We start from the raw sequence: 12549 nt of genomic DNA, 5'->3' as shown, positions 1-12549 counted from the left end.
TACTGTTGTGTCTCGTTTACAGTTGTGATATAATTGTTTCCTGACATTTCAAAACCGACATATATCCAAGATGTTCACAATCAAATGTGCTGCATTTTGCTGCAATATGACATCATGGTATGCCATCTAGAAACAAACACATAAATTCAACTGCAGTACCAATCCTCTTGCATTCTCTTGCAAAACATAGCAAACAGTTGTTTCGCAGCCCTGTTGATTATGTTTGTTCGTTTAGGATATAACACATTTCAGGTACGTGCATTGAAATGGCAACACACCAATCTATAGTCGTTTAACGTGCCATTTCATATAGCCTTGGTATTTATCCAATCAGTTACATATATTTATTGTCCAAATTAACAAATGAATCACAATGAATTTGTCACAACACAATCAAAACAACATACTGCAATACGGTAAATAGATATAGTTTAGCACAGCACAAGGATAAGAAATGTGACTATTTCTGTCACTGGCCTCAAAGAACAGTCATTGTTAAAACGTTTCTGTTTCTTCTCGAAGGTAATTATCATTATTTAACTATAGACTGGACTAAAGACTAGATTTAAATCTGTTCAATACTTCATGGAAATCATACCCTTTTGTAACAGGTATATTTAACTGCACGATACACATATAAAGTAAAACAGCAAGGCATCAGCCCAGAAATAGACACGTACCTCGCACATCCTCGTGATACAAACCTGATGCCAGAATCTTACCTCAAATATACTCTCCAAACTTTCAAAGTCAGATTTACAGGCAGCCATCTTTCGAATGACCCGACCTTATTTTAGAGATAACATCCAATCGAATCTTTCGTTACAAAGGTCCATTCATAATTTTATCATTCTCGCTTGTTTATATCCATGAGTGTGTCTGCGTTTGACGGAAGTGTCCACAGCAGGTACAGAAACTATCCACAGCCAAACAGGACACTCCAATCAATGGATTAAATAGCTATTAATACTCTACTTGTCTCAACACAGGGAACGGCTCCAAAATAGCTTGTAAGACTGAGTAAGCATTTAATGGTCCAATGACATCGAAGGCTTTTTTTGCGACACTTGGTTAGTACTTAGCAAAAGCAAGCGGGTAAATCCTACATGACGATGAAGTTGTACAAATATAACCGTAACTGATTTCACTGCAATTCTAAATACGTTGCGCCTTTGCGTTACTCCGCCGATGATACGTCCAGATCAGCCTAACTAATAGTATGCTAACCACAACACAGTTTACAAACACTTGTGGGTACAGCGTTCATTGTCCGTGTGTACAATAAAGCAGTAACTACACTAGGTATACATATCAAGGTATACATACAAGGTTCCCTGACTCAAAGCATTGCATACTTAATCAGTATTTACTGTAGTTTCCTATACGCTTAATCTACATATCATTTAAACATATAAAACAATAATGGCTTCCTGTGCTCATATTTAAACACTGCAAGCTCATATATGCAAATTGGTAATGACAATTTTCTTATACATTCTATGTAAAGTAAAAATTGTCTATGATTCTTCAGATAACCATACTTTGCCTGGTTTACATAGGAGAAAGGAACATTGTCGGATGGATAAAAACTCAACAGTATACCCTGTTATATGTGTAACACACACCCTGTATTTAAGTAAAAGTTGCCTCCCTATAAACACCAGATGGGATATACTTGTCCCTAAATGCGTTTTACAGAAAGTGATTCTTTTTAATATTTGACAAAATCACTATTCTACTGCACCAATGAGGGTCATTTCATACGTTCTGATCACAAACCGGGCAACAGATTTGTATTTTTGTTGAAAAAATGTTCGAACTATTTAGGTGTATTTTGTTTCCAGCTGATGTATTTGATACAGATGCATCCTTGTATGTGCATCATGTTAATCACAAAAAGTTATATATCAATATAACAATATTATTTCTGTTGATTTATTGTTCTATACGAGAAAACTTTAAATAGATTCATTATCTAATGTTTTTTTTTAATTTATCTTATCGCTAAAACGATGTGTAAACTTTTGCAATAGATAATTTTGATTTTTGAAACTCAGTGGGAATAGAAATATATTTGTTTTATTTTTTCATACAGCGGAAGCTAATTCACTACCTTAAATCTGATTATTTCATTTCAAAATATTTAATGTAACTTCGTTGTACTTAATAGATTGATTTGTGTACGAAATACATACAGTACGAACACACCATGTATTCCGTAGATGTAGGAATTAATATCATACCTTACATTACATTTCATTCTTTTGAATTGCTGTTAGAATTAATGGTATTCTTTACCCTACAGTGCAAACTATGGCTGTTGAAATCTGACGTTGGATATTTGCATTTGCTTAATCATTAAATCATGAATATTTTTAACTTTACCTGCATAAACATAATGCTATGTTTTTCATTACGATTACATGATATATGTATATATTCTAATCTGCAAGTTGCATTTATATCTAACCATTTTCTTTATTCCTCTCTATCATTGTTTCTGTTATTTAATTTACAATTATTTATCGTTATTCAAAAATAGAAGCATACCAGAAATCACAAAATATTTATCTCATTTGTTCGATATTGTAATGTCATCATATTTAGGAATGAAGGTTTATCAATTAACAAGTATTTTACTGTGACAATGTTTAAACTAACAGTATAGAACCTGACTACTGTCCTCAAAGTCACAGTAAACATCACAGTATATCAAATAGCGAAGATAATGACAATATCACCAATTATCATATCTAAATTTTTGTGAAGCATAAGGTCGTCTAGTTTGTTTCTTATTGTCTTTGACTGTTGATGATTAAATTCTTTAACACACATCAGATTCATATCTAGAGGGTCAACCCATAAATAACTCTAACAGGCCAGTGTAGCAGGATACGGTGACTGCATTGATTGTCCTTAGTCACATGTCACGATCGCAGATCACTGCTTTATCGTTATATCGCACGAGGAGAAAAATATGTTCCAATGTAAAATGTTAAACGATAAACATTATTGACAGACATTTAAATTCGTTGAATGACCTATCGTCACTATTCTGTGTTATCAGACCAACTAAACTCTTAAACAGGACCGTGGTAGGAAATGGTCACTGTAACCATACACACACACGACTTGGCTGGGATCAACAATTTCATGGTTAATATGTGCTCTTTTTTATTTACTCTTTGGATCAACATAAATTCTATAATTATAAAACGATGGAGAATGACTCAATTGACAGCAAGTATTTTTATGATAGAAGATGTCTAAAAGACATTAACGTTCGCGCTTCCACAGAGGTCTCATCTTTTGATAAATTTTCAGACGTGACCTTTGATCTTTCATTTAAGGACACGATGAAAAACCTGTTGTTATGATATGTCGTAAATATGAACCGAACCTGTTGGACAATTCTCAAGATTTGGCATTGATTGGGAACGGAACAAATATGGGTAATATCATAAACATCCCTTTCTTTACCCCCATAAATTGGCAAAGATATTAATATAACACCATTGTTAATAGTGTGATGATTTGTGGTATTCTTATAGCGTTACATTACACATTGATATATGTACTATAAACGATTGTGTTAAGTTTAAGGTGATTCTTGTAACATCATATAATTTGTATTGGGGAAGAACTTAACTCACAATGTTCCGGAAAACAATCTGGCAAAGCATAAAAATAGTAACATCCTAGTTAAAGAGGTCAATTAGTCCATAAGGATTGGTGATCGTTTCCTGATACTACGGTAGAGGTGTCAGATATCTGATGAATATGCGCACCACAACTACACGAATAGTCATCGGCTATTTATGCCAGATCCAAGTTGAATAAGTGTCCTTAACTTAATGTGGCGTTCGAAATTTTTTCCATTTTTTCCATCTTAAATTGTGGAATTTGTATCAAAACGAAACCAAAGGCTCGAACATTTTAAAACACAAAGTAAGTCAGTGTTAATTTAAAAAACTTAATATTACCGAAGGTCAAAAAGCTAAAACGTCTTTTTGTGATTTATTCTTTGAGTAACGGAATATATTAACTGGGAGAAAAACAACAACACCCGGATCTATCGAATTTCAGACCGGAACCATACTGTGTATCACAGTGCCTTTGTCTTGTCAATCATAGTAATTTAGGGAGCAGTCTTTAAACCAATATCTGTAGTAGTAAATATTATGCGACGTTGAACTGAAGAAATGATGTGATTGAAAAATGAACGCAAACATCATGAAATTATCTAAAGTAACAATTAGTTTTTACCTGAGAACCGTCTCTGAAGCTGTCGGCCATCTTAAATGTTTGCATCATTTCCATTTCCTTTTCTTGTAATTCCTCCACGAAATCCTAAAATGTTTAAATTGATTTGAAAAAAAAAATATTGCAGCTATCACAACATACACACTAAATAATATGTTAGATTTATGTAATGAAATCTAGTGGGTAGTGTTCACACTTGAAACATTATCTACGCTCGTGTTTTTCCTCATATTTCCCGAATTTAGAAACGTTTCGCTGATATTTTTTAAAATACCCCAGAGGATCAATACTACATAGAATCACTGTAAATGGTGAACTAGTATGTGGGATGGTCGCCAGTACTTAGAACTAGGGGAACAATATGGGGTGCATTCGTGTGTGAACACTAGAGTTGGTACATTTTCCGTCCTAATTCCTATACATTATCCTCGAAAAGACAACAAAAAAGTTTTTTTCTGTTGTCATTATGTGCAATGAACCGTCACAACACGTAACGTAAGAATAGGTACTTAGTGTGGATCTTTGCAAAGTTTGACATCCGCAAACGGCTTTACAACACAAAAATAGGTGAAAGAGACAATGTGACGACCACTTAATCTTCACTGACATACATCTCTGTCGAATGATTCTGTAACATTAACTTGTACTTTAACAGGAACTGACACACGATGTGTGTAGCTAGCAGGATGTACCCACGTATCATAACATCGATATCCGCACTTACAAAAATGTGTGTTTTTCCAAATGTATCTCTTTGATTGCACTACAAGGTTATGAGCTAGGAAATTGTGCAAAACACACACAGGTGAATAACGCCTTTTAACATAAATCTAGATAAGATACATTAGAGCCAAAAACAAAAGATCAATTGGCATCATATAGCTGTTTTGTCCTTCTAGGACTCGGGCTAAGAGTCTACATTTAATACCTCGGAGGCGACTGATTAAATTCCAAAGTCATCGAAAAAAAAGGTCAAAGCTTAGATTGGGAGGTACAGAAGCCCAATAATTCGGAAACTTTGGTAAATTTCATATATATAAAAATTTTAGAACAACGTCAAGTACGTGCCACAATTCGTATGAACTAAAACGTGGCATGCAGATTACGGCAAACTACGGGAACTAATTTACCACCACCAGTGTCTACCATCTGTAATCTCTAAGATTGTACAAAAGACACGCATGTGCATAGCAACTTTTAATATAAATTCTGATGGATATAGTAGAGGTAAATAATGAGTTAAACTGCATCATATATCCCAATTATCAATGCATTTAATGCTTTAGATACTGGTATGAAACGCAAGTATGTTTACTTTGGAATTTCAAACATTCAAATGTCATGACTCTATCAAATCACATTCTTAATTTTTAGAGAGTTTTGTTATTTTCACATAATAGTTTTGCAATGTAATAAATATTCCGAATATTTCAAAATCATTTTATTGGCTCACCTTATACTCTCTGTGTTGTATTTCCGGGTCCTCCCGTGACGTCTGTAAGTCCTGTGACTTTTCAATGGCTGTATCAAGCCATTGGTCGAGGTCTTGGAGAGAGTTGTAAAATTCCTCAAGGTCATCGGCCATCTTGTCAAGCCTAATACACCTGCTTTTCGTCTCTCCAAAAGCCTAACATACACAAAATATGTTTATAATAGCAACGAATTGAAAACATTCAAACGTCTTTGGTATGGCATGATTTTTCTCTCCTCTGGTTACAATATGAATCGTACAAACTTTATTTAAATGCAATGCACCTTATATTTCTTAATATTACGTATTTCTTTACTTTCTACAGTTGCAGTCTTGGCAATGCAATTCTGCAAAACCGAAGTTTTCTTTTCTTAGGATATTTGTACAATTCGATATTAAACTTACCGCGTCGAAGCGCACTTTAAGATCTGACACATTGAAGCGCAGCTTCTGCAACTGTTGGGCTCCATCTTCCTTCATCTGAGATTTGTTATTTTCGATCAACTCCTCAGACAATTGTATGGATGAGGTCACTTCCGGTTCATGTTTTTGAACCTCTGCTTTCAAAGCCTGCAAATAACAAACAGCAACATAATCAGTCGTTTGTATGGTGTAAGATGAATCGGTGTGCTGTTTATACTCATTTCCAGTCTATTTTTGTCGTATATATAATCCTTTGAAAATGAAAATTCATTGTGGTCAAACAAAAGCCTTAAGCAATCAATACAGTAATTCCTATATGATGGTGAAGGAAAACACAGATCGTCTAACACGGACTAAGGTCAGCACAGTTGAATTAAGAGGAGTCCGATTTCACTGCATTTCGTACTGGGTAACAACTTCGTCACGACACATCTTTTTAGGTTAATGTAAGATTATATAGTAGCTGTACTGCAGCGATTGCACTTCTATGAAAACTGATTAGCGTCTTGATAAAATATCCATTAACATAAACATGGGAGATGTTAGACGTCGTCATAATTGATAATTGTAGCTTAGAAATGATATCGCAGGAAAGCACTTAAACTTCCATCCAGCCAAATTTAACTTCAATAAGTCACAATTTACATTTCCTGGGTCAAGATTCTATATTTTCTCATTTCACAAAATGAAATAAAAATTGGTAGATTTTGCCTTGTTCATTCACTGTCCTTACACGGTATACCAACATAGGTTTAAAGCAAATCCCTAAATTGTAGGACGACAACAACACGCATCTACTTTGTATTTCCTATATTTAAATATATAGTGTCCAAGCAGCTTACTGTATTAATCAGTGAATCCAGTAATCTGTTTTGTAGGGAACTATAACGGGAAATGTATGTCCGAATGCAGATTCCAAACAAAAATAGATATGTATGTATCGGTAGTCCACATGCTGAAGGTCTTGTCAAATATGTGCAAATCACTCATTGAATAGGTACACCAATGCTCGCAACACTGAAGGCAACGTCTTTGTAAATTTCAGATAATCAGCAATCACTACACGTCAGACATTTAATCCCGTCTGCAGCCGAGTTATAAGTAAAACATCACGCTTACTCATTCTTTCTCAAACACTGCCACTGACAACAAACTTTACGTGTGTCATTGAAAAGTTGCACCAACGAAGAGTTGAGTACGCATCGCTGGTTATGTGCCAGGTGTGTAAACTATTGTTAATCTTTGTATAAAGAACCTACTTTATTAAAAGTCTATTGTTCCTAGTACGTTTTGCTTTCCTGTAGTGTGTATCCCTGGGTATACCATGACAAGCACCACTGGCTCTCAAACGTCTTAGCATCCACATAAAAGCCAGGCGAGGGATAGAAAACTCTTATAAAGAGCCCAAGTACATGGTCATCAATAATATAAAGATGATAGGGTATCTGTAGCATCACTGACGATACACAGCTATGGTAGGTCTGTGGCCGGGTGGTATGGTACCCGCGGGTGCCATGAGAGAGCGATAAAGCAACAAGACTTGCGTGTTACAATATATATCGCCTTTAATGGGTGGTCGATTTTACAATAAATATTGTCAATAAATACGTATTTCCAGCTGTGAATGAGGCAATATTCCTTCCATTCGTCAAAGGAACATCAACTTATAGTCTAATATATTGTGATCTTTGTCTCTTTCAGCACGAAGAACCCATGCATAATTTCATAATCAGCACGTTCTGACAGAAATCTTGTAAACCGTCTTTTCTGCATTATCTGTTATAACTTGAGAAAGTGATTGAGGATGTACAATAAAACTGGCGTGAAGGATAACCATGCTTTACAACCTATGTCAGGTACGTGAGTAGAAGTTTGACCTCGTTAAGGTGATGTTGTTTGATGAAGCTTAAATTTCCATGGTCCGTACTTAATCAGTCGGTATCATAGGTTCGTACAGGCCAAATACACCAAACTTCTGTATAGACCGTCTAACAAATACCAGCACACGGGACCTTTCGCAAACATGTGAAATTTGTTTCGGGACGTAATCATGACGATAAATGATACCAGTCTATGACTAAATAGACTTTAACTTGTGTTAGGATAATAAGAGAGAAATATTTTTTTTGAAATAATAGAGGGAACATTGCCTTGTTTTAAATAAGGATTACACTTAATATATTCTAAAGCCTTTTTATACTTTCTATAGTGTTCGTCACATTTTCAAATCAGTATTCCAAAGGAAACAAAGCTTTTAATAAAAAGGAGCAAAAAAAAAAAAAAAAAACAAACAAAAATATTAAGTCATAGAACATTAGAAAAATACTACAAGGAATTGCTTTGAATGTTATCATCCTAATCAAATAGAATTGCACAGGATTATTTAGATGGACAGATATAGTCCTTTATAATGATATATGATTGTATCTTGGATAAGACGCTGTCATAACGAAAGGTCAACCGCTTAGAGGAACAAACGCAAAAAACACGAGACAAACTCTGCTTCGTAACATCGGAACAATTATGATTTTAATTGGGAAAACAAACCCTTCAGTAAACCATACACAGACACTCGTCTACGACGTATAGGGGTCCTGACCGGCTAGGTAAGAACAGAAATGCGATGTGTTTTGACTGATAGCCGGAATGTTACTGCACGCCCTGTAACGTTAGTCGGGATGTTTACGGTGTGACGTCACGTTATCAAGAGTATAAATATAGCAATCAAGAGGACGTTAGAGAACAAAGTCGATACCAAAACCTATTAACAGGAATCAACACAAAATTAAAGAAAAACTCTCGTTAATCCCTATCAAGACGCTAAGAGGTGACGGTAAATCTCTGTGTGGAATACAGTTGTAAAGTTATAAATAAAGCCTTATACGCTGAGAGTATGACTACCGATCTCCATTAGCCAAAAAAACATTCACACAAATACTGTATATACTGATATCAACTTATCCACCAACAATGGCCTACGATGCAATTATACGACTATTTTCAATACCGTCAGGCAATATCTAATTACACTGTGGCATCTTCAATGGATATCGGGAACTAATTAATAGTTGTTGGCTGATTGTATCAACATTGCCTATCAGGATATTTTTCAATATATTTGTTATTCTGATGAGATTACTTTGAGACATAGCATTCTGTAAGAAATATATACTACAATTATAGTAGTGAAAATTAAACAAACCTACACTAGAATTTAAGACTCACATGTTCTAATAAACAAAACCAAAGTAATTAAAGCATGCAGTTCATTCAATAATAGTACTTACTTACTCATTCAGCAGATACAGGTGATACAGGTGAATGTTTATGATGTAGATACATATCAGTTTAGGTAAGTTACCTAAGTGTAGTGGAGTACATATACGAAAAGGTACAAGAGGATTGTACCTGGACAATGCGACATAGATTCATCTTAAGGTGAGACTAGTATTCTTGTCCCTTCCGTAAGACCAGCACATTCATTATGTGAAGTGTAGTGACTATCCGCCCAGGGATAAACAGTTAAGGCAATCACGTTCCACCTGGACAGCGTATACTGTCAGGTACAAATTACCTGTACTAACTGTCTTAATAGATTGCATCCCAGGACATAGGGTGGAGGTATATAAACGACATATTTCAAACCGAAGGAATCTGATCTGAACAAGTCAGAGTGAATATATCATTAAGATACTGTCCACAACTATATGGGAAATGCCATACAAAATCCATCATTTAGAGATTTTTTAAAAATTCAGAAATATATGTAGTAAGTGTTTAACCCCGACTTCTAAAACATCTGTTGAGATATAGAGTTACAGTTTACAAAACAGGAATACAATATAACTCCTCCGTATCATCTTCCTAATTTTTCTCCTAATTCATTTATCGTTACTCGGGTATTCCTCCCAAAAATTTGATTGTAAATAAAAATTCGTTGTCAATTATCAGAGCGTGAATACGATAAATAACTTTAAAATACAAACAATTCAGTGTTAGAGCTTCATTACAATTCATTAGCTTAAAATAGTCGTACTTAGTATAAAATAATCTGTCCATGTAGATGCCCAGCCAATCGCTGGCATTCTATCAGAATAAGGACATTTATTTACTGACCTCTATTTTTATATATATGAAACAGTGAAGTTTAATTTATCATACATGTACATTATCTCATAACATGAAGTTTTCTGGTTTTTTCATTTGCTTTAACTAACAATTTTCTAATTAATCCGTTGTTCATATATGACCTGTTTAATTGCCTGTTAAGGGACGAATTGTGAAGAGTCATTAACATGTCATAAATTATTATAAAGAAGTCCTCTTTTTAACGTTAAAGGGAAACAACTCTATTTCATTTTCACTACCTGAAGAGGCACTGTCACATTCAGAACTCAAAACCTTTGACCAGGTGTCACCATAAGAATAACAACGTGTCAACGGCATGGAAAAGCATCCCATCTATAACAGCAATATACCCGGATGTTCTGTGTACAGCCGAAAATCTATGTATCCGAAGCTTGTGGAAGTTACTATTTGTTTGACTACGTCACTAGATTGAGTCTAGATTAGGTCGAACATATCGTCAGATAGAGACGCTAAAAGCAGCCAGTAAATTAATTCATCGAGTAGAATGTGCGAGAAGATTATGTTGTGTTAGACTAGATGTACTGAGTTGTATACTTAAAATCATGATGAACTGTTACATAGTGAAACCGATTAGACAGTCAGTATCATTCATGCATAAGGTCGGACATACTGTTAGACTGACTAGCATTAGTCATGGCCATTTACGTAATGAGCCGTAAAACTATACTGCACTTCTAGTGGATACAGATAAACCTAAATTCATTGAGATGTATGATATAGTTAGTAAGTCTGATGCTATAAGTCTAAGGCAGTAGACAGTATCATCAAATAGATATCAAATCACGTCATTAAACCTTCCATTGTCATGTTTCTTAGAAGTTTTGGTCATTCCTAGTTTTCACACAAAATGAATCCTCAGGGATGTTATTTACATAAATGCATGCTTACCTCTGTAGCATCTTTCTGCAGACGAATCCGCTCCAAACGTTGACTTGGTTTCTGTCTAGAAACGAGAGCCTGTTCTATACCATGTAGCCACTCTGAGTTCTCGCGAATGTCCACTAAAGCCCTAACTACCTCTTCATCGGACCCAAGAATCACACATCCAGAGTCAAGGTCCATTTTCACTTTGGAGTTCATTGTCAGGAATCCATTTGCTAGTGCATCCCGCAACGACATCTTGTGGTCGTTTGGAGCACAGAAATCAGTCGTCCTTGGGTTCACTCTGCCAGAGTCAATAAGCTCTTTGAGAGTGACAGAAGAGTCGATGAACTGGTCTGGCCGAATGCCAGCATCGATAACCCCACGTGCAATGGCTTCGGCCAAGGACAGTTTTTGCCCAGTATTAGGATCGATCATGCTTCCTGAGACGGGATCAAACCTTCCAGATGCCACAAGTGTTCCTAGTGAGACTATATTGTCGTTGTCCTTGTCCACCACGAAGACATTATCCAGGTTAAGAAGTCCCTGACTAATAGCTTCCTGTATTGAAATGGGTCTTGCTCCCTGACTTGAGATGAACTCCCCAGTGGTAGGATCAATGTATCCATCGTCTATAGCTTGCTGCAGTGACAACTTATCTAGAGCATCAAGTAACGATGCAGCTGCTTGAGGATCAACTTTCTGAGTCTTCAATGCTGCTGTAAGGGGCATTACCTCTGATGTCTTGGGATTCCTGAACTCTCCTTGCTGTACGTTAAGGACTCCTGCCTTTATCGCCTCCTCTACTGTCATTGTTCCTTCACAGTACGGAGATTGTACAGCGGGAATGCTTGTGTCCATCAGTTTTTGTAGCCGTTCCAGAGTTTGAGCAGTTCGTGCCATTTCTTCAGGATCCAAACGGCATTTTACGACACCTACTTTCTCAGCTTTCGAAAGTGAAAGTAGTTCTCCTGTCAGTGGGTTGCAATACTGCGCAGTGGCGGGATCATATCGACCTTCCTCTATTGCCGTAGCCAAACTTATCAGTTTTTGGGACGGCATGTCATAGAGGAAGATCAGATTTGGGTCCACAAGTTTCTGAGAGATGGCGGCCTGAAGTGATAATGTATGCCCACTCTTTGGGTCCGTCACAAGTCCTGTCCCTGCATCGAATCTTCCAGAATCAACCATTTCACCCAAACTGTTTTCTTTGTAAGCTTCAAGAATTTCTTTCAAAAGTTCTGGTTCTATAAGGTTTCTTGAAGCAGCTTGTTCTAACGACAATTTGTCACCATTTGGAGTTTTGAATTCGCACTTGGCAAAATCAATAATGTCTTTTTCGAAAGCTTCTTCGAGTGAAATAGGAAGGTTATCGCTCGGAT

General features: G+C 35.9%; 1 protein-coding gene across 1 annotated transcript in view; it reads right to left on the bottom strand.

Annotated features, from left to right (window-relative positions):
• Positions 1–12229, bottom strand: part of LOC132543777 (microtubule-actin cross-linking factor 1, isoforms 6/7-like) — a 61485-nt gene extending 49256 nt beyond the window's left edge. Inside the window, exons 1-4 of the mRNA XM_060207301.1 lie at positions 11195–12229; positions 6140–6304; positions 5717–5890; positions 4267–4350 (exon numbers count right to left, since the gene is read on the bottom strand). Of these exons, the coding sequence (XP_060063284.1) occupies positions 4267–4350; positions 5717–5890; positions 6140–6304; positions 11195–12229 (1458 nt within the window). The remainder of the gene's footprint in view (positions 1–4266; positions 4351–5716; positions 5891–6139; positions 6305–11194) is intronic.
• Positions 12230–12549: the final 320 nt, after the last annotated feature.

Source organism: Ylistrum balloti, unplaced genomic scaffold, assembly GCF_031769215.1.
Source record: "Ylistrum balloti isolate Yb309-2 unplaced genomic scaffold, AGI_CSIRO_Ybal_v1 Utg369764, whole genome shotgun sequence".
Classification (NCBI taxonomy): Eukaryota; Metazoa; Mollusca; class Bivalvia; order Pectinida; family Pectinidae; genus Ylistrum; species Ylistrum balloti.
Note: the sequence above shows the minus strand (reverse complement) of the source record. Positions and strands in the feature narration are given on the sequence as shown.